Source organism: Mustela erminea, chromosome 5 (genome assembly GCF_009829155.1).
Source record: "Mustela erminea isolate mMusErm1 chromosome 5, mMusErm1.Pri, whole genome shotgun sequence".
Classification (NCBI taxonomy): Eukaryota; Metazoa; Chordata; class Mammalia; order Carnivora; family Mustelidae; genus Mustela; species Mustela erminea.
The window spans coordinates 61,828,414-61,851,878 of NC_045618.1; the positions used below are offsets into that span (position 1 = coordinate 61,828,414).

Here is a 23,465-nt window from a genome sequence, read left to right on the forward strand (position 1 = left end):
AGCGTGTATGATAGTGGTACTGGAGATTAGCAAAATGAAGCAAAGGTTGACCCTGTGACTCTGTGAGCAGCCGCTACTCAGGAGCCAGATCACTCTGGCCAAGGGTGTGCAGGGTGAGCCAAGGCCCGGGAGGCCACACGGCCAGCATACTTGGGAACAGCCTGAGCCCTGCCTGAAGGTGACGCAAGAGCATATCAGTGTTTCGCTCAATCAGAGACACACCAACTGCCAGCCTAGGCTGGAAACTTGCTCTTTTACCAACTGATCGGAAAGCTGTTTTCAAAGTGTGGATGTCTTTGGAATCACTGCAACATATTTCACTATTTTCATTCACGATTCTTATAAGCACTGCTAACTACGAGAACACTGAATTCCATTCACAGTTTGTTAGTATTTCCGCTGCTGTAACTGACCCACAGACAGTGCACTGGAACAGCCAATACACACATTTGTGTGCACACAACACAGTTTTAAGAAACTGGGACCATAAAGGTTTTCCTATTAGTTGGGGATGTGACACATCACACACTGCCAGATCACCTCTCACATGTGGTTTTTGGAGAAAGAACCTGTCAGTGTTCCAATTATCACTATGATGCTACCTGATGGTGGACCAGACCAAGCCGTACGCACCTGAGTCTTAGAGTCGAGGTCCTGAGTCATAAGGAGCTCACACCCTGTGGGCCTTGGCGTTGGCATGCCAGTGACTGGTCAGACCTCCTCTCTGATGGCTGCAGGCAAATTCCTAAGCCTGATTAAAAATGCCACTGAGGAAATGCCCACACAGCACTCCTTGTCCCAATGACGACCTGTTGGGGCTCTGTTCCCCTTTACCCTGCCACTTCCTCCAAGAACCCTAATGTGCCCCTAAAAGAGGTAGCTACAAAGACCACAGACACCCTGATTTACATAAAATTATCTCACTCCATTTTATTTAAGATTTTTTTTTTCTCCAGTTAGTAAAAGAAAGATGTGTCTCTCTTTATACATATGTACAAGTTCAGTTATAAAAATAGACAGCACATTCAAAGAGAAAAAAAGGCTTGGCATTTTTCTGATTCCCTCTAAATAGTATCTGTACACAAGAGTCTGGGATTGGGCAGGAGAATCTTAATGATTTAAATTAAATGATTCCCCTACCACCCCTACTCCAAAAAAAAGTTTTAAAAATCAATCTGTCTAAACTCAATTCCGCGATTTTCAGGTGTGCAAATTAGAGGCTGGCCCGCACGGAAGCACCCGCTCCACCATGGACATCAGGCTGGGGGCAGGCAGAAACACCTCCCATGCAAACACCACCCCTTTGCCCCTCTTGGGGGGAAGCAAGCTCAGGCGGGTGGAGTTGGGGCCAGGAGGGTTGGTGCTCAGCTTTGCCCTTTCTCCATCCTCTCCGCCTCACTCCTGCTGTCCCTTCCTTTCTCAGTGCAATACAGACAGTGCATACAGCCAAGCAGGGGGCTGAAGGGCAGGGATGGGGAGACTGTGCATTCAGGAAGGGCAAGGGGAGTCTGCAAGAGGGGCAGTGAGGATGTCCTGCTGATTAAGGTGGCTCCTGGTCTCTTTACTGGCTTCTGGAAGTCCTGGGGTGGAAGCTGCTGCTACGGTTGCTGGTGGGACCTGAAGGTTCTCTGGTGTGAACCATGCAGGACAGGGGAGGAAATGCTGGGAAAACAGGTGCCTCCGGGCATGCCTCCTCTAGCCTGTGTCACCCTCACGAGCCACTAACCTTCTCACGCACTCGCTGTTCTCTTCGGTGCTGACACTCTGGCAAATGGGATCTGGAGACATGGGGAGTTGCCCAAAAACTGAGGATGCCAGATACATGATTTCCTCCTTTCCTAGCCCTACAGGAAATCACAGCACTAAGAGATGTCTCCACCGTGGAAGGTTCTTCACAGCACTTGCAGAGCCTCTGCAAGGGAGATGGCCAGAGCCCAAGTGGAATGGGGAGGGAGACTGTGTGCCTGAGCATCTAAAGGGGGTTTATGTCAGGCCCTTCCTTAGTGCGAGGTTTAAGATGTGGCTGTCAAGTTCACTTGAGATGCTGCAAGGCCTATCTCTGTCCTTGGGCCTTCTTCCTAACAGGCCTCCCAGAGCACTCCTCTTGAGACACAGGTGAGAAAAGTGCTCACACCAACCACCTGCCTGTCCTTCCCTTGCTGCAACTAGTCATCTCTGCCCTCTGACCTGGGATGTAAGACGCTGCACTGGGCAAGCCATCCAAAGACCACATGCGGGCCATGACTCTGGCCCCTGGTTTGGTTGAAGGAAGCTAGAAGGTCCAGGTGGTTACCGTCCTCCGGAGGGGTTGGTGCCTTTGCCCTGTTTCCGGACCAGGGAGTCTGGGGCTAGGCTGCTGGTCAAGTGGAGGCTCTTGGGAGTCCCAGGAACATTATTTCCTTTGCTCAAAGGGGAACTCAAGGGAGAAGAGGCGCTTGAAGGTCCAAAGTCAGCAAGGCCAGCAGGCCGAACAAGAGACGTCTGCAGAGGACTGCTGGCAGAGATTCCTGTGGGTATGAAAAAAGAGACAAGTAGAGTATAGGCACCAGGCCTGTCCGAGCTGCCCCAGGAATCGACCTTGGTTACTGGAGTTTGCTGGAGGTGAGTTTGTGGGCAGCCCCTCCCATTCCTTACCAATGTCTTCCTAGCACATTTGCTTGCTCTCCTGTCAGCTGTCTCTTCTGTAAGAGGGATGTGTTTTTCAGGGAAAAACGACACCTCCTCAGCCTTCTCCACGTCACCTCATCCACAAGGAGTAAGATGGTCACCTTGATGCTCACAGGCAGAGCACACGTCACACAATGTGGGGAAGCCAAGGAAGCAGGGTGGCATGGAACTTCTTAGGCACTAATGTATTTTCTTACATAGTCTTTCTTCCTTCTTGGGACACCACTTGTGATTAGCTGCTCCTATTCACTCCTTTACTTCACAAGATGTCCCCCATTCCCCAAGCTCTGCCACTTCAGGGACCCAGTTCAAATTGCTCCTCCTCAGTGATGGCTCCCAGGGTGACAACTCTTTCCTCCTTGTAGAGCCAAATCCACTTACACCTCCTAACATACTGTCTGATCTGCTTTAGTTGTTTCCTGCGGACTCTTCTATCCTGAAAGAGTACTGAGTGCCTGGTGGGCACACAACTGCCTCTTCCCATCCACCCTGGAGCTGCTGGGGAATCTCTGCATTGGTCCTCTCCCTGGTTTTCCCATTCCCAGTCACTAAGCATTGTCAATTTTCCTCGTGACATTCTGCCTCCTTCACCCCTCCTGCCCCTTCTCAGACCAGATCTCCAGAAGAAAGCCTGATGGGTGTTGTGCTCTGTCTGTCTGGGTGAGACCCTTGCCACGGCAGCCTTGACTGCTGATGTGACTGCTGTTTTCCAAGGATGTGATGAGCCGACAAAAGGTTAAGAAATGCTGGACTAAGTATATATCATACTCATTGAACGAACAAACCCATTAAGATTCCTGCCACAGGAGGATGGGGAGGGGGACTTACATTTACTAACACCTTCCATCCAGTCATGGGCAACACCTGCTACAACACTCTCAGCTAAACACCAAACCCAGGCTGTGAATGTGGACAAGGCGGTAAATGGCGCTCTCCTTCGCACCCCTCATAGCTGTCCTACAGGCTGCGCTTATCAACATCCACACGCCGAGCTCACCATAGCCACCTCCCTCTCCAGAGCTCCTCATCCCACACCTGAGAAGCTCTTGTCCATTAGGTCCTGCCATGTGTTTCCTCTCTTGACTCCAACTGCCCCTCTTGAGCACGGCCTGACTGACCTGCTTGGTGGCCCCGGATATGCCACTTCCTTCGTCATCCTTCTCCTCCTTTCTGAATTACAGCCTGGCAACTCTGTCTTCAGGTCCACAGTTTCCCCCTTCTTCCGAGCTACAGCTACAATTAAGGCCTCCCCTTTTCTGTCACTCAGTACACGCACACTATCGTGCACTGCTGTTAAACACAGTCCGCAGATGGCTCCCTCTTCTCACTTCCACTACTCACTCCAGAGCGGGGCCATGTGTTACACTCTCACGCACACGGCGCGGGTGGTGGCAAACGCAGACAATGCTAGCCCAGATTACTGAACTATAATTACTAAAACATGCATCTTGGAAAAAACATCAGTTCTCAAAGCAGGAAGAACTATGATTATTTAACGCAGTATAGTCCAGCAATTCGGCTCTCTTTGTAGTTACTTCCACTTCGAAGGTGAAACTGTACTAAGCCACAAGGGCAAGGGCAGAGTCAGGAGTGCTCAGTACAGAAGCAAAACCCAATGAGGCCTCCGGGAAGGAGCCTCCTGGGCCCAAGGGGTGCCCTACCTGCTCTCTGGGCAGAACACTCCACAGACCCTCTAGACGGTCCCTCTCCAGAATGGAGCCTACAGCTCACCCCTGCCCCGGGGGCCTCCGCACCTTTAGACACATTGTACCCGTATGCAGCATAGGCTGCTGCTGAGGCTGCCGCGGCCCCTGCTTTGGCTCCTGCCATTGCAGCAGCACTGCCCGCGGTGGACTTCCTGCTCCGGCCTTTCCCTGCTCCTTTGGCTGTGCTTCCTGAACCTTTGGGGCGGCCTCGGCTTCGAGCTGAGTGACCACGTCCTGCAGCTGGCATTTCCTGAATGGAAATTCCTGTGGGAACAAATGGGCCAAGAGGGAAAAAGAGTCAATCTCTTTACATGTTAACAGAATCTTCCGCGGACAGGTAGGGCTGGCTCTCGGGGTTTTTAGGATTCCCATGGAGGGACCCGTCCCCATTTAATGGCTGGGCCAAGGAGTCACAGAGTTAGTAAGAATTCTGAACGGTTAACACAGCCGGATTCCTTAAGTTGCTTTTCATTCGAAATGAGTGGTTGCATTACAACTGAATTTCTTCCTTAAACTAGATCATTACTAAAGGAACCCCAGGCGTGTACTGCCTGTGGTTCACCTGTGTGCTTCAATGTGCTCCTGCCTTGTTGAGTCAGCTTTTACTCCCAAGTTTTAAAGCTAGAGCTCCTCAAGAAATAGCACCACTGGGCCCCACAGACCAAAGTGAAGAAAGGCCCAGAGAAGCAAACTTTAATTAAAAACTAGCAAAAATGAAGGTGGAATATGAAATACAGGGCTGACTAGAAAACAAAGAAGTTTGAAATCCTTATAAAGTTCTTTCTCCCTTTCACTTGACAGGGCTAGTGAAAGAATAAGCCTATCAATTCTCCTTTTTCCTCCACTCTACTCTTCTTCACAGATGTAGAAAATGCCATGATCGTAGGAGTTGGGACTTCATCCAGCAAGGAACCAACGCCTCTCCTGAGGCACTGGACCAGGCCCAAGCTGTACGAGACAGCAGTACCACTCACCATTCACAGTATCTGAAACGGAGCCTGTTATGGAGGCAGGAGAGTTGGTGGCCCGAGACTGGGGGGCTGATGAGGCTGGGTCGTCCACGATGACTAGCATATCACTGCTGCTCTCATCAGGGGGGATGGAGCCGGTGTGCAGCTCACTGCTGATGGAGATCTGGAGGAGGAAGGGTCGAGATCACCACCATTCTTGGTGCCCACAGCCCATGGCCCTCAGACCCAAGTGAGGACGTGTTTCTCAGCCCTTGTCACTATTTCCCTCTCCTGCCTGGCTTCATTCCTGAGGGTAAAATTCCCTGCTCTGGCTCCAGAGAAGCCAGCCTGTCCTCATTTCCTTTTTTCCTTATGGATTCCATGTGCAGCCCCCTTCCCCAAGGCAGGAGAACTCCAGGAGAAGCGAAGGCTACCAGGTCAGGACATAGTCCCCACTGCCGGGATGAAGGCATCTAAAAGGAGCCTCACCTCACTGAAAGGGCTGGGCATGGCCGAGTCCACGCTAATGAAGGAGTCGTCCCCGTCAGCAGAGAGGTTGGAGTTATCAGCCGAGGGAACAAATGGGATCACTAGGTTCACACCCTCCTTTCTCCTTTTCCCATCCAATTCATCTTCCTTTTTCTTCTGGGAACACACAAATCAAGAAATTTGGAAAAAGCATGAAGATAGGCACCAAAAGAAAAGGGGTTGGAAAAGAAAGTGATGACAGAAATCTGACTCTCTGTAAACTGGCAGGGTTTTTCCCCCCTCCCCAATTAGCATACTTTTAAGGAAGGAAAAAACTCCTAAGGAAGAAGGAAAGGAAAAGCTTAAGAAGAATTTATGTATATTCTACCCCAGTAATACAGAGGTGCAAGGCGGGCCAGTCACACTGCATCAGGGCTGCACAAAGCCTGACCCTTGAGGGGCATGTCCGAGCCACAGCACCCACAGGGATGGAACTGATTCGGTCCTCCAAGAGGGAGGCCCAGTGCCTTTAGTGTATTTTCTACACATCTGTTTTCATTCTGCTTTCTTTTTAAGTATGCGTAAGGAGGACAAAGGTTCTTATCATACCCAAGAAATAATGAGTTGCTTTTGTCATTACTTTCTCAGTTTACATGTAAATGCTTATGGGTTGAGCTACATTAAGCAGGTCTAGAACTATCTAGGGCTCTGTTACAGATTAGGGACCTGAAATCGCAGAATGTGCTTAGAAAATTCTAGGAATCACATCCACTCACTGCACCTAAAGGCATCTGTACCCACCCCTACATCAGGGTTAACGTCTTTGTGTGGTTTATACTACCAGTGGATGTTTATCTGAAATTTCTTTTTTTTTTTTTAGATTATTTATTTATTTGACAGTCAGAGATCACAAGTAGGCAGAGAAGCAGGCAGAGAGAGAGAGGAGGAGGAAGCAGGCTCCCTGCTGAGCAGAGAGCCCGATGCGGGGCTCGATCTTAGAACCCTGGGATCATGACCTGAGCCAAAGGCAGAGGCTTTAACCCACTGAGCCACCCAGTCGCCCCTATCTGAAATTTCTCTACTCAGAGCAGGGATGGCTTCTGATGCAAACTCAGTAAACCCTATAACACTCTGTATTAGAAAACCACCTGCTGTGGTTCAAGGATTTCATTGCTGTAGTCTGGATTAATTCCCCTCCCGCCAACCTCCATTCCAAACTGCATTTATAATTCCGTGACTGAGGGTCATTTGTTTGTTAATGTACTGTGCCTTTAACTTTAGACAGCTTTTTATTTTGATATCCTGTTGGCTCAATAATGCTCATGGTATCAACTGTATTGCAAAGTAAATTTACTGAATTTGGGCTAAAAAAACAAATGAACAAATAAAAAACAAACCCCATCTTTTCTTCTTTGATGTTATTTCTGAATATTGAAGCTATTTTAATTCTAAATAGTAGTAAGTAATGGGTTAGAGATTTGAGGGTGGAGTCACAGTTCCTAGATTTTCAACTTTGATATAGTGAGTACCAAGGCATCCTTCAGGTTAGAGACAGTTCTGCTTAGCAGAAGGTACAGATGAGGGTGTGGATTTTACAAAAGGAAGAGTTGGTGTATCTACTGGAAGATGGTCAAGTCACACAGACAAGCTCCGAGGCTGCTGACTATCAGTCAAGGTCATATGGCCAAAGGGACAAGGGACATGAGGTCCAACACAAGCTTGGATAAGGGGAAGAACTCAACCTCCACTTATTACAGAATCAGTGTTAACATGTGGCCAGACAATAGGCTTCAGACAAATCGAAGTCCAAGGAAATGAAGCCTGGACAACTGGTTGGCCTGAGGACCCAGAGCGATCCACATGCCTGAAGCCCATGGTAGCTATCTTATCCAAGACCAGGGCTGATAAAAGTGGGAAGGGCAGCACGACTCAAAGGTAAACCAAATCCACTAGAAAATATTAGGAAGTACTTTCTGGAAGGTAGTAAAGTGGTTCTGAACTAACAATACTTCAGTGTTAAATCTGGGAACCTGGTCGGAACCAATGGGCTGACTCCTGAAACAAGAATAAATCCTGAAAGCCTCACTTGGATTCACTTCTCAATAAAGATCAGGAATAAGGATCACTGAAATAAAACTCTGGCAGAAACAGCAAGACAGGGAGAAATGTAAGGGGAACTACATTCCATTTTGCAGTTGGCCTGGTGGGGTTAAGTGGGAAATGTCAGAAGGGAGACAAAAACCAGCTCTAATCTTTCGTATAAATTAGAGAAAAAAAAGATGAGCAGACTGGCCAGTGATTTCTTTTGCCGACAGCAGATGACTAGCAGAATTAAAGTAGATTGGATATAATGACCTCTTAGGCCTCTTCTAAGATTCTGTGGAATCCGATAATGTAAGATTCATCTCATCCATATTTAGCCCCATGCTTTGCAACAACCCCAACAAATAGTTTCCAGAATTCCATGCGACCAAACAAGGTAGGTCTGTGGGGGACTACCGGTCTACTAAGGCCACATTTCTCCTGGTCAAATGTCAATCAGCATAGAACTACTACTCACCACATACAGAGCTGAAGCTGGATACCGACCAGTAACCAAGATGATAAGCCATGGACCCAAAGCCTTTTTTAAAGCACTGCCCTGTCCCCTACCGGTCCCTGATGGCCACCCAAACCTTGAGATACCTTTTCTGCATACTTTTCCCGCTTGCGCTTGCGTTCTTTGACTCGGTTGGTTTCCTCCTGCTGCCGTTTCTCTTCTTGCCGCAGTCTCACTAACAAGAAAATTAAAAAGATGTGAAGATCTGATGAAGTGCCTGTGGTAATCAGAATCCTCATTCTCTGAAATTAAGTTGGCCACATATCCTCTGGTATTTATGTTCTAGGACAGGACTTCGGTCTAGGGCAGATTAACTGGTTTTTTAACATGGAGAGGGAACAGAGTTCTTGGATTTTTAACAGTTTTGGGGTTCAAACCATCATTCGGTTAAACTGTCATGGTCCATTTCTTGACTTTATTCTTTCCTCTTTTCTTTTCAACCTTTTAATACGGTTGCAGAGTCCTGAAAGGGTTTTAGAAGGTGGTGGCTATTGTGAGCACTGTAAGACATACTTCCTTGATGTGATACTGACATCCCCAGAGGCTCACAAGGTAATTCTGAAACCAACTGTTCTCAAAGTCAGCAATACATGGGAGAAGTGCTATAGCAGAGTGTTTCTCCCAACTTCTCCATAAAAGCATTTCTTTAGACAGAACAGAGTAAATTCATTACTGCTGAGGAGTCTAGGGATATAGCCTCCCTGATGCAAATTTATTCAAAGTCATAGTACTTTTAAAACAAATTGAGTTTTGCCTTCTACTCCATAACACATTCTTGTTTGGGTTTTAATTTAACATGAAAAACATTTCTCCCCAAATATAGTCTTTGGCTTTGCTTACCCTTAGCACACAGCCAAGGAGCCCTATCATTTTTGGATGGGAGGGGACAGAGAAAAATCTTCTGTAGGGAAGAGAGAGCTTTAGTAAGAGGTATAGAGTACGTACATTTCTTCTCCAGCTCTTCATCATCCAGAAGAAGACTAACTACCTCTTTGGGTTTCAAAGTATCTGGTTTGAAGTTCCCACCAGAAATCACCATCCGCTGAATCTATACCAAAGCAGATCAAAACATCACCAGCAGGCACCCATTCCCTTATGGCTAATATCCAGAAAGAAGGTGACATCTTTCTCAATCTGCTCCTCTGGCACTTGATTCTCATTTATCTCACCAGCTCATCCAGATTATTTATCCGACAGAAAGAACAATGAAAACTATTTTTGCTTGGGACTGCTAAATGATAGCTAGAAGATCCAATAATATTGAAATCAAGATGAAGGGGCACCTGGGTGGCTCAGTGGGTTAAAGCCTCTGCCTTCGGCTCAGGTCATGATCCCGGGATCCTGGGATCAAGCCTCTGCTCAGCAAGGAGCCTGCTTCCCTTCCTCTCTCTCTGCCTACCTGTGATTTCTATCTGTCAAATAAATAAATAAAATCTTAAAAAAAAAAAATCAAGGAAACTAGCAAATCTGGCAAACAATTTAGAGATCGTCAAATTGAGAGTACTAGGAAGAGCTCAAATGTCATTCTTTCTTTTCCTGAATGGGAAAGTATGTGAAACAGGAGAGCCATGACTGGTGTCACCCTCCCACGAACCACAGCCCTATCTAGCCTGTAGACACCATTAGGACAGAAAAGGAGTGAGGAATGAACAGCCAAGGCAGTAGGACTTGATTTTATTTTCTAATCAGAAGAACTTTTCATCCCCTTCTGATCCATGGAAGGCAAGAGTACACGCGGCTGACTTTCCAGCTTCTCCACCATTGCACTACTTCCTCTGCCTGTTGCTTACCTCACTCTTCTCCTTGGCTCGCTGTAGAATGCGCTCTTCAATGGTGCCTTTACAGATGAGCCGGTACACAGTAACCTGCTTTGTCTGCCCCAAGCGGTGAGCCCTGTCCATGGCCTGTTGGTCCACAGTGGGGTTCCAGTCACTATCATAAAAAATCACCTGCACAGGCAGAACAAGAATACATCAAAGACTGAGGCGCTCTTATGGCAAGACCAGGAATTCCGAGGGCAAGCCAGTCACTTGCAGCCCCTGCATTAAGGGCATGAAGATGAATGCACATCTACTCATAAAAACCAAGCCAGTCTTTCACTTGCCTTGGGCAAAAGAGACATACTCTAGCTCCGCCACCTCCCCACCCTCTTTTCATTTAAAAAGAGGGAACAGCCATAATATTAATAGTTACCTACCTAATACTTAGTGCTCACTATGTGCCAGTCACTGTTCTAGTTGCTTTATGTGTATTAATTCACTTAAATCCCATAATCACTATGATTTAGGTACTATTAAGACCCCCATTTTATAGATGAGGAAACTGAGACACAAGGAAATTACAGAATTTATCTAAGATCACAGAGCCTAATTACCTGGTAGGCCTATGAGGTGGGGGAATATGAAAACCTTCTTTCTCTCTTTTTTAAAGTTTTCATGTATTTATTTAAGCAATTTCTACCCTCAATGTGGACCTTGAACTCATGACCCCAAGTTCAAGAGCTACATGTTCTTCCAACTGAGCCAGCCCAGCATCTCTGAAAGCCTTCTCTTTAACACTTAGTCTACTATGGTAAGGGATAGGCATAGCTTTCCTGGCATTCTCCAGCTCCTATTTCCTATCCCTTGAATTCAGCAAAGAAACATTTAAAGGTTTCCTAGAAGCTACTTCTGGTTTGCTGAACAACAAACATAAAGAACAGCAGAATGTACTCTCCTCTCCTCTCCCCCACAAGTGATCCTACAGCCCAAAGACTCCTGGGTCCTCAGCCCTGAGGCTACTATTCAATACAGGAGACTTCCTGAAAGAAAGCCAGTTCCAAATGGTCCTCATGTGTCCTCATCCATATTCAAGCAAGTCACCAAATCCAGCCACTGCTTCTTCAGAATGAACCTCTCGTTTTTACAGTCCCACTGTCCCTATTCTGGACTGGGACCTTATCACCTACACCTGGATCGCTGCCACTGTCAGACCAGCAGGCTTCCAAGAGTTCAGTCTCTCTTTTTTTTAAGTCTACTTTGGGTACCACTCTAGCCCACTCTATTTCCCTGCCAGTTACGCAGTAACACACCAAGCCCAAACTCCCCTTAACAATCAGGTCCTGCTATACTAAGCCAATTTCATTTCTATTCTTTTCTAAAATAAACATGTCCCTTCCTTTCTGTTAGAGAGGTCTCTTCAGTGCTCCTCACTTATGACTGTCTGTACCACTTTTTGCTTAAGCTTTTTTTCTGACCTATAGACCCTCAATTCTTCTCTATTGGTCCTTTAAGGTCTGATTCAAGCTTCCCACGTTCAAGAAGGCCTCCCTGATTTCTCCTGACTATAACAATGTCCCTTTTCCTATTCCTCATGGATTCCTACTAGCAATAATAATGGTGAAAATCTGTTCAGCATTTACAATGTATCTGGCAATAGTGTGCATACATGGGTCACTAAATTTTCACACAAACCTTGTGTGTTTCCTTTATCAATCAGAAAGAGACTGGCCTGAGTCCTAACAGGCTCCTTCCACAACCTGCACTATTAACAATACCTTGCATTGCCTATCCTGGCCCAAGTTCTCACTTAATCACTATCTTCTATGGGTGCCCAATTATTCCATGTGTATTACTTAAAAAATCTCCCTATCTAGTCATATTGTAGGACAGAGAGCATCCATCAGTGTAAAGAAGAATGCCACAAATACTAGTCAATTAATAGTAGAATCTCTAAGGGGACCGATCAACACTAGACCAAGCCTAAAAATGTAAACTGAGTGATTCACTCCGAAGTAATTTATTTGTTCTCTCATTTAAAATTGGACACAATTCTGCCATTCTCTGCAGAATTCAGACTTTGAGTGAAGACGGACAAAAGGCATCAGCATTTTCAACACTATTGCCTACAATAGGAAAACCCCCACTGGCTCTTTCTGATGCTGCATCTTTTGTCTTGCTTTTACATGAGGTATAATCCCACAATTTTTAGCATCAGTCAGAATCCTCAGGAAGAAAATTATTAACTGCCTGACAAAGAAAAGAAAATCATTGTGAAAACTTACTGCTATCTATAGTGTCCACAGACCTAGGATTTCGAAGCAGACAATGCTTACATTTGTAAAAGAGCAGAGCAAACCTGATGACAGGATATTTTGGAGTTTCAACAGGATATGCAAAATTATAGAAAATCTACTTTAAACTTTCAGAGAGAACAAGGACGAGAAGACAGAGTTAATGTAATGGAGGCCTCTGACTGGATAGGGGAGAAACACTACTTGCTCAACACATCTAAAATGACTATTACTGGAAAATGACAGTTGATGTCTCATCCAAAAGATAGTACCCTTAGTTAGTTACCTGAGCCTGAGGCAATGGTGCAGCAGGAATTTGTAATGGGAAGTTCTATATTATGAATCATTTCATAGGTGCTTTCTTAACATTCACATTTTTTCCCGGAAGTCTCAGTGGCAACCAGATCTGATTCAACTTAGGTTTTTTGAGCTCATAAAAGGTAAAAAAAAAGCTAAGGGGAGAGGTTGGCAATTTAACTTCAAAGCAACTCCCACATTTAGTGACTAATTATCATTTAAATGGGTTAAAAGAGGTGGAGAATTTGGGAGGACTTGAATAAAATAAGATTTTCTTAAGAAAAATACTTATCAGGAAAAAGCATGAAGTATCCACAAGCTAGGTAAGTTAAAACAAGAACGGGAGAACTAAAAGAACTAAAACAAGAATGGGAGAACTAAAAACCAAGCCAGATAGAAGGTTTCCCCACAGTGGGAAAGTGAGGATACCTAGATTCGGTATTCAGGTTTATGGAGCTCAGTGAGACATTCTAGAGAAAAACAACTAACAATTAAAGGATAAGAACAACTAACTTAGCCAGTAAAGAGGAAAGCAAATCAATGGATGGCCACAAAGCATGGCCCAGCAATGACTAAGTGGAAATGTATTAAGAGAGAGCACCTTCGTGAAGCTGTACATGCCAAGCCAGACGGCATGAGGGGAGAGGGAGGTGACAGCTGAGGAGGGGTGGAGGCACTGGCTTTATAGGTCAATGAGAGGGAGTTGCAGGGAATGAGGGAGTGAAATAGAAAACAGAACATTTTGAGAGGAACTGGGAAAAGTTGGACCAACGCTTGGAGGGTGAAACTCTCACCCAAGAGAATCGGTGGGAGCTCAGCATTGGGAAGGCCGAAAGCTGTCTGTCCCATATTGTCTCATGGGACATAGAAGAATCCTCACATTGCCACCAAGAGAGAAAAGCTCCTCCTTCTTTCTCTACATGTGAGCATTTAAAACAGGTCTGACACAAGAACAAAACAAACATGGGGCGCCTGGGTGGCTCAGTGGGTTAAAGCCTCTGCCTTCGGCTCAGGTCATGATCCCAGGGTCCTGGGATGGAGCCCTGCTTCGGGCTCTCTGCTCAGCGGGGAGCCTGCTTTACCCTCTCTCTCTGCCTGCCTCTCTACCTGCTTGTGATCTCTGTCTGTCAAATAAATAAATAAAATCTTAAAAAAAAAAAAAAGAACAAAACAAACAGCGCAGTTTATAACAACCCCTCCTCACTAAAGACAGACAAATGCAAAGAGATCCCTACTTTAGGAAAAATATACAAAGAACAAAACAATAAGGGGCCATTAATCACATGCTAAAATCTTGTTTTTAACTAACAGAGTGGGCCAGAGTCCCACTGTTTACAAAATACACGTTTATATATGCATTTTCAATCATAAGACATTAAGTTTTTCCTGACATCTTAGGCTGACTAACCTCTTCCTTGTCCATAAATGGTTCTGGGGAATCTTCCAAAGCTAAATAAATCTTAGGACAAAGGAAGAATGCCAGGCAAGCAGTTAAGCCTATTGTTTCTCTAATCTCTCTCTCTCTCTCTCTCTCACACACACACACACACACACACACACACACACACACACTGACTTCACACAAAGCATAACCTAGAAATTCATTTCAATCTTGAGAAACATTTTACTGAAAAGTATTCCAGGAGGTTCTGATTTACAAGTAGGTCCCCAAAGCCTTCCCCTCAAAATTAAATGTAAATTACTTTGGAACTAGGAACTCAGAACATTCAGAGCCCTTTCTCTCTAGTTCCTAGGATGAAAAGGGAATTCCTACCTCTACTCCTCTAGGGATGGGTTCAGCCTACTTTGTTTCTCTGTGGCTGGCAGGAGCTCCTAACCTCACAGGGCAAATTATGTGATTACTGGAAGCATAAAGCAGGATTTCCTTGCTCAAAGCTGTTTTTTTCTTGACTATGCAAATAAATGACTAGAAGAACTATCCTGCCCCTTTTTAAAGATTTATTGATTTGCAAAAGAGAAAAAGCGTGCAAATGAGCTGGGGGGGAGCAGAGGGAGATAAGCAGACCACACTGCCCACCAGTGAGCAGACCCTGAGATCATGACCTGAGCCAAAATCAAGTTTAACTGACTGAGCCACCCAGGTGCTCCAATAACTACTTAAGAAACCACAGACCAAACCTAAGACAGGCAAGCTGAGATGCGTTTTATTTTATTTTTTTTTAAAGATTTTTTCTTTATTTATCTGACAGAGATCACAAGTAGGCAGAGAGGCAGGCAGAGAGAGAGGAGGAAGCAGGCTCCCTGCAGAGCAGAAAGCCTGATGTGGGGCTCGATCCCAGTACCCTGGGATCATGACCTGAGCCGAAGGCAGAGGCTTAACCCACTGAGCCACCCAGGTGCCCCTGAGATGTGTTTTAATTACATGAACTTATGCTTTCTACTGAACTCCAGACCCTGCTGCCTGGGTGACCTCGCCCTTCAATGTTTGCTAAGAATCTTGAACTGAATACACCCCAAACCAAACTCTCAATTTCCCCTCTCAAACCCGTTCCTCCCAGCATCTTCCCTTTAATTGGTAATTGATGTCTCCATCATTCCAAGTGCCTGAGTCAAACATCTTGGGAGTTTTCTTTGACACCTCCTACATATCCCACATCCAACGTAGCAACAAACTCTACAGCCTGTGCCTCCAAAACACATGGCAATTCCTATTATTTCCGCCCGCCTCCACTGCTTCTACACCTGTCCAAGTCACCATCACATAGTGTCTAACTCCTACCTGAACTTCCTGCTTTTACCTTTCTCCTTGTAGATCTTCCCACACTATTCCCCAAAACCAGAGGGATACATTTAAAACTCAAGCCACATCAAGTTACCCCTCTGTTCAAATGCTTCCAGGGGCCTCCCATCTCAAAAGTCTTACAAGCCCATGAAGCCTTCCACGATCTGCTTCACAACACTTATCTGGCAGCCTCTCCTGCTCATCCGTTCTGTTTCACCTACAAACGGCTGCTCGCTGTGGTCCGATCACGCCAAGCATGTTCTCGCCACAGGGCTTTGCACTTATCTCTTCTGCACGGAATGCTCTTCCTTCTGCCAGATACATGCTTGGCTTGCTTTCTTACTTTCTTTAGATCTTGGCTCAAGTGTCACCTTATCAGAGAAGCTACACCAGCGCACATAAAACAACCATCCCCAATCATGAATGGTGTCTTGAAGAATAAACAGAAGTTTACCAGGTGGAAAAGGTGCTGAGCAAAGAGTTCGTGCAGCAGTGTAATACAGTATGGTACATCCAGGCACAAAAAGTCAATCATTACTTCTGGAACATAAATTTTGAGAAGGGGTCTGGCAGTTAGACTGAAAAGGATAAAAGCCACAAAATAAAGGGCACCTGTGTGCCATGTAAAGGAGCTTATCCTTTGTCTTGTAAGATGATGAAGACTACCTGAGAGTTTGAGGCAAACAGAGCGGCATGGGTAACAAAGAAGGGTGTAAGTAAACCAAGAGAATTAATATGGGGCTGGGGGCTGAGACTGGACTCCTGTACTCACATTGAGATTATGACTAAGTTAGGACAGTATGGAATGCTTAAAAAATAGAGCTGAGAACCAAGGAGTAAAGAGAAAGCCAAATTTCTGCTCTCTGATGTCACATCAAGTGAGCCACCAAGACAGAGAACCCACAACATAGCAACCACCAATGACAGCCTTCCCTTAAGATGACCGAAGCTGATGATGGGTACGTTAGATCTAGCATCGACCCAGTGACGCTTCCAGCAGTTCTTAGGCCCTGGAGTCTTGTCCAAACCTGGTCAACTGGCTGATGAGCTTTACGTGCCAAGGAAGGTACAGCTGAGTTCTGTATATTCTACTTAGTGATGTTACAAAATCTGCTTCTTTCTTGAGGTCGGGTAGCCCTACGGTATAGTAGTTAATAAGGAGAGAGAGTGGACATAGCCTAGGGGTGCAGATTAGGGAACATGGGCTCTAGTTCTAGCTCTGTAGCTTGTGAGTCTATTCATACCTCTTCTCCCCCTTCTACCTCATTTCTCCATGACTCTACAGGGTTTGCATTCTCCTCCCGTTTCTGGGAATTTTCATGCTCTATATTTCAAAAAGAAGCACCACAGTAGCCACATAAAATGACATTTTTAGAGCCATTACATGCTACAAAACAATTTCATATGCATTTTTATGTCTCAAGGTTACTGAAATTGTTATTAAATATATTTGAACACTGGGAAAAATTCTGAGATTCAAAAGGAATGTTCTTTTCCACTTCAGTCAACTGAAGTATTCTTCCAAGGAGGCTGGGTATGAAAGGATAAATAATTTTGATACAATGTCTTCATTTTTAAAATTAACAATTTCATTGGTAATCACCTTTTGAAGTTTGGGATAGAAAAACATGAGTTTTTCCCATGGTGGAATAATGCATAAAAGCAATAAAACAGTAATTTCTGATTTGTTCAGTTATAGCTCCTAAAAACAAATTGTTAACCCAGCCAGATTATTTAAATCTGTTTATTCACTGAGGTACTCCAAGTGTTTAGAACAATATTGGACACATAGTTGGCATTCACTAAATATTTGTTGAATGAATGTGTAAGAAACCTATTCACACAGAATGGACAGCAAAGTCCAGAAGGAAAGCTAAAATGTTCCAGCCAAAACGCAACTATTATCTTTTAACATAATGAGGCAAAGAAATAAAAAGTGTGACCCAAAGTAAAGGGTAATGCCAACTGAACAACATATTTAAAACCTGCATATCTGGTATGTTGTGCTCTTATTACTCACTGTATCTGCAGCAGTGAGATTGATACCAAGTCCTCCAGCTCGTGTGCTTAGCAGGAACACAAAGATGTCATTCCTGTAGAAAAGGGAAGAAGATATGTTAAGAGGGAATACTACAAGAGAAAGAAAGCATGTGGCAATAGACAGGGATCTCTGAAAACAGAGTGGTGTCCAGAACTGGAAAGGGTTACCCAGGCCTGATCCACATTTCCTGACATACTGTACCAAGGTGCTCTGATGTTAAAATGAAATCATGGTTGTCATCTTCTAATGTGCTGATATACTTCTGCTGCCTACTAATACTGATGGACTGATAGGTGGTATAATTATAAATATGTAGCAAACTTTAACAGAAAAACATGGAAGTAGCTATATAATAGTCGTAGTTCAAACAAGTCAAACCATTTGAAGTTCACACAGAGGGTACAAAAACCAGTATTCCTTGGCACTTCCCCCAGGAATCATGACTACCAATAATGTGGAAACTAACGATTATAATTCCCAAAGCACTCATTTTCAGAAGAATAAAATCAGTCCCAGAAAAATGACCCTGAGGTCAGGACTAAGAACCAGGTCATGACTTCAACATATTAAGCTGAACTTAGGATCAATCTATGAAGACTTAAAGTACTTTTTAAAAAGGGTGCCTGGGTAGCTCAGTGGGTTAAGCCGCTGCCTCTGGCTCAGGTTATGGTCTCAGGGATTGAGCCCCACCTTGGGCTCTCTGCTCGACTGGGAGCCTGCTTCCCTCTCTCTCTCTCTCTCTCTGCCTCTCTGCCTACTTGTGATCTTTCTCTCTCTCTCTCTGTCAAATAAATAAATAAAATCTTAAAAAAAAAAAAAAAGAAAGTACTTTTTAATGAATGGCAACATAGGCCCCATGATTGGATACAGTTGCCTCAAGTTTCTCTTGACATCCGTTGTCCTTTTAAAGAAACCCAGAATTACAAGAAAACCAGTAGGTGCCACTGTCACTCATTCAGACAACAAATATTTACTGAATACCTTCTAGGAATAGGGCCCAGGCCAGATCACAGTGAGGAGCCTTGGACCACAAGATTTATCTAAGATTTATCTATGTACACACACACACAACTAGGGGCTCAGTTTGAACCCAATTCTTGCATATTTTTTAAGATTCTCTTGCATTTTTTTTTTTTTAAAGGGCAAAGTGAAGTGAAAGTTTATTAAATGAAGGTGAGAACATAAAGGAAAGAAAAAAGCTCCCGGGAACGGGCTTCCAAGTGGATTGACACTGAGGGCTTTTACGAACAATCTTTTTTTTTTTTTACTTTGGAATATGGCAAAGGCTGTCCCTTTTTTTTTTTTTTTTTTTAAATAAACATATATTTTTATGCCCAGGGGTGATTCTCTTGCATTTTTATATTCCTGCCACCCAAGGTTATTTTCCAGAACATTTCAGAGAGAAAGGAACTGCAGTATACCAGTGAGCAAACTTCAGTCCTTCAAATCAAGCTGCTAATCCCTTTTCTCATGATTAAAATGAGGAATACAACGAGAAATTCATTTAGACCAGTGTTATTCAAATTGCAGGTCACACCTATTACTGGCCATGAACTCAGTTCAGTAGATCTGGACAACATTAAAGAAATAAAGAAAGGAATAGAACAGATTAGAAAATACAGGGGAACCTGGCTGACTTAGTCGGAAGAGCATTATGACTCAAGTTTCAGATACGGCATAGAGGTATTAAGAGGTACTAAATTCCAGTGTAAAATGAATTTTATTTATCCCTTGATGCTTTTCTTCCTTGGTAAAAAGTCATTTGACTGAAGGTCTGTTTCCTGGACTATAAAATGAGGATGCTCTGAATACAGCTGAAGTGACTAAGCAATGACACATCAACAGTAAACATGAGTATCAGGAAAGGAACTATTTTGAAATTAGCCTCCTGGTTAATCACGAAGCTGTGCTGGTCCTAGAGAAATCGTCCATTATTTGCATTTAGTTACATACAAGGTTCCTAGAGGCAGGAATGATAACAAAGTATGTCTGCATGCCTGTTATAAGGCCAGATTCCAAAAGCTCTATACTCTACTCTCACTGAAGTTCTACTAGTTTTTTTTTTTTTTTTAAAGATTTAATTTATTTATTTGAGAGAGAGAATGAGAGAGAGCGCATGAGAGGGCAGAAGGGTCAGAGGGAGAAGCAGACTCCCCTGCAGAGCAGGGAGCCCAATGCGGAACTTGATCCTGGGACTCCAGGATCATGACCCGAGGTGAAGGCAGCCGCTTAAACGAACTGGGCCACTCATATGCCACTGAAGTTCTACTAGTTTATCCTTGAATTTTATCATCAAGTTTAATGTTTCATAACTTTACTTATTTAGATTATAAAATGTCCCCATTTATAGTTAATACATAGAGGCAAACCCAAAAAGTTAAAAGGCACATGCTAGTTTGCAAACACATTTTCCTATAGATATGAGATGATGTAAATGGAAGCTTGATACCTCATAGCCCAGAAGAGCGTATCTAACCACAGTGAGGCTGCAAATAAAAACTGACTGAGCTTCCCATGGCTACACTAATCTTCACAGAAAAATTTTTCCCTCTTTGACCCTGAGAAGACTGCCCCTCCCCACACTTCTCTCTCCTGCTTTGGTGGATACAGAAACAGCAGTCAGAGGCTTCTCTCCCATACCTGTGTGAGAGCTGATGGAACCACCCAATGGCTGGAACTCTTGGGAATTCCTAAAGAAGTCCAGAGCCTGAGCAAGAGGTAGGGGCAGGGGAAGGAGATGAGACAGGGAGGGAGGTAGAAAGCAGTTGGGAACTACAATAATAAGGAAGGGTAAAGCAGGGGTGTCTGGATGGCTCAGTAGGTTAAGCGTCTGACTGTTGATCTCAGCTCAGGTCTTGATCTCAGGGTTTCAAGTTCAAGCCCCATGTTGGGCTCCACACTGGATGTGGTATCTACTTAAAAAAAAGCAAGGTAGGAACACTGGGGTGGCTCAGTCACTTAAGCATCTGCCTTCAGCTCAGGTCATGATCCCAGAGTCCTGGGATTGAGTCCTAAATCAGGCTTCTTGCTCAGTGGGGAACCTGCTTCTCTCTTTCCCTCTGCCTGCTTGTGCCCTCTAGCTCTGTCAAGTAAATAAATAAAATCTTAAAAAAAAAAAAAAAAAAAAAAAAAGGGTAGAGGCAGAATGATGGGTCATTTCCATAGTCTGGACAGCCAGAGATAAATCCCCAGATATGGAAAAATAAGGATTATGGAAACCTCACATTGTTAAAATAAATTACTATCCATCCTAGAACACACTGCTGGATCATTTATAAACAAAAACATCTAACTCAAACTGCTGAGAAGTTCCTTTCAACTTAATTAATCTAGTACTGATAATGTGAATTACTGTTTTGGGGGCTCTGCCTAAAAGGAAGAAAACAGGATCCCTGAAGGCAACAAGATGGTTTGGGTGCCCTCTAGGGGGCTGAAAATGAATTTCAACTCAGGGTTTCTGTTGAACAGGCCTCCAAGAGCTGGCTTCTGGGTGGTCTGTGAAGGAGCCTATGAAATCGCGTAGAATAGACAATGCTTAGGTCTTCTCACTCTTATTCTTGTTTAATGACCCACTGAGGCCACTATGCACCAAAATATCCAAATAGTCCTGGGCATGTAGCCTAACCGAATGCAGTGAAGACTTGCTCAATGACTGAAAGAGAGCCAGAATGCTGGAACACTCTAAGAAAAATCAATGCTACACTCACTTTTTCTTACGTTTTCCAAAGGGATCAGATGATGTGTGTGTGTGTGTGTGTGTGTGTGTGTGTGTGTTAGAGAGAGACAGAGAGAGAGAGAGAGAGAGATCCATTTGGTAAATGGCATTGGTAGTAAGAAGGGAAGTGAAGGCTGAGGCACTCCAGAGCAAAGACCTTGTGAATGGCTTCTAGGATCATGCACTAATCACATGTTCTGAATGTTGCCCAGTCAGGACATCCTGGCCAAACAGTCTTTGGTCTCAGTCAGACTTTTTCCTGGAAGGATCCCTCATAAATAAATCTTGTATGAAGGGAATGTAAATTGCTTTTTATAGGAGTTCTTGTTTACTCTGGCTGACCTTTGAGCCACAGGGCTCTCCAGTTGAAACCACCTTTTTTTCTTTTTGATGTCTTTTCATTATAATAATGAAAATATTTGGCAAGCCATGCTTTTTTGTTTTCAAAAACACCTGTCTTTTCTCTATATTGGGCTACATCAGTCACTCAAATTTAGAAGTTGAGAACTTCCCATTTGGAGGGGTCTTCCAGGGAAGCATCTTATCAGCACAGGCACAGTTCAGACCCTATATATAAGAAGAGATTATGTCCTACTCCTAATTCCAACTCTAGTCAACTACCTCATCATGTAGGCAGGGAAGGATACATTAGTCTGTTTTTCTCATTTTGCCTAATATTAGACACATGTGTTAAAATGATGGCTACTCAAATACTGAATCTCAGTATCATTTCCTCCCTCTGGAAGCTTAAGTAAGGCTTCCCAAGAAAGCTGTGTAAAAACAAGTATTTATGAAGCAGATTTAGTATAATTTAATGGTCAAAATAGCCTTCTTTTAGAGCTAAGCTTTTCAAAACTATTGTGCGACACTGGGATTGCCCAAACAAATGTTCCACAAATTACATGGACAGTTTCAGAAGTAATAAATGAGATACATCTACTAGTCGCTTCCACTAAAAGATCACTATAAAATATGATCTCATGTCCACTGGGTCAGCTAGAAGAAGAGCTGTACCTCTATGATTCAGAAGATCGAATTATAACAAATCAACATACTATAGCTCTGGTCAGACTCTAAATTGGCAGAATTTTCTATAGGGTAATGCGACAATTTGAAAAGTCTTAAATATTCAAATCCCTTCACTCAGTAATTTTCTTTGAATCTATTAAGAAAATTAAAATGCTGACAAAGCTTTGTAAACAAAGATAGTTACTCAACATTTTAACAACAGAAATATGGTATAAATATCCAGTGTAATGGAGTATTAGTCATTAAAAATGATTACAAAGACTTTTTAAACGATATGTGAAGATGTTTAATATATAATGTTAAGTGGAAGAAATCAGGACAAGCAATCATATCCACAATATGGTATCAACATGTAAATACAACCACATACATATTAAAGACCAGAGGGATATACCTAAGAGTTGAAGCTCTTAGGTTGGAGTAGGCAAGGAAAAAGTAAAATATGTTTCATTTGATTTCAGAATCAAGAAAAGACTAAGATCAGCTGGTCAAAAAATTTTTCTTGGGGGAACATAACAATATGATGGGGTTATAGGGAGGCACTACCGTTGCAACCTCCTGGCATAGTCGAAAATCTGGACATAACTTCTGACTCTCCAAAAACTTAACTACTAACAGCCTACTGCTTGCTGACTAGAAGCCTCACTAATAATACAAGCAGTTGATTAACACATACTTTGTATGTTATGTGTATTTTATATTATAATCTTACAATAAAGTGAACTAGAGAAAAGTTATTAAGAAAAGCATAAGGAAGAGGTGCCTGGGTGGCTTAGTGGTTTAAAGTCTCTGCCTTCAGCTCGGGTCATGATCCCAGGGTCCTGGGATTGAGCTCCGCATCGGGCTCTCTGCTCAGCAGGGAGCCTACTTCCTCCTCTCTCTCTGCCTGCCTCTCTGCCTACTTGTGATCTCTGCCTGTCAAATAAATAAATAAAACATCTTACAAAAAAAGAGAAAAGCATAAGGAAGAGAAAATACATTTATAGTACTGTTTTATATTTATCAGTAAAAAATCCTTGTATATAAGTGGACGAGCTGTGCAGTTCAAAACCATGTTGTTTGAAGGTCAACTGTATTATGCTTATACATGTCTCAATCAATTTAAGAATCTGCCAATAGCTTCTGTTAGGTGAGAAGCTAGGTTAGGCCGTCAGCACAGTTGCTCCTAGGTAACCAAGTGGAATAGGCTCAAAGCAGAT

At 43.7% G+C, this 23,465-nt stretch overlaps 1 protein-coding gene across 3 annotated transcripts in view; it reads right to left on the minus strand.

Annotated features, from left to right (window-relative positions):
* Positions 1-904: 904 nt before the first annotated feature.
* Positions 905-23,465, minus strand: part of INO80 (INO80 complex ATPase subunit) — a 136,272-nt gene continuing 113,711 nt past the window's right edge. The window contains exons 29-36 of one of the 3 annotated variants that reach the window (XM_032343326.1): positions 17,502-17,574; positions 10,181-10,339; positions 9,336-9,438; positions 8,477-8,565; positions 5,813-5,965; positions 5,348-5,507; positions 4,422-4,637; positions 905-2,507 (exon numbers count right to left, since the gene is read on the minus strand). In XM_032343326.1, coding sequence (XP_032199217.1) covers positions 2,290-2,507; positions 4,422-4,637; positions 5,348-5,507; positions 5,813-5,965; positions 8,477-8,565; positions 9,336-9,438; positions 10,181-10,339; positions 17,502-17,574 — 1,171 coding nt within the window. In that variant the 3' untranslated portion in view covers positions 905-2,289. Of the gene's footprint in view, positions 2,508-4,421; positions 4,638-5,347; positions 5,508-5,812; positions 5,969-8,476; positions 8,566-9,335; positions 9,439-10,180; positions 10,340-17,501; positions 17,575-23,465 lie in introns of all 3 variants that reach the window. The other 2 variants (XM_032343325.1, XM_032343327.1) reach the window with 2 other exon arrangements.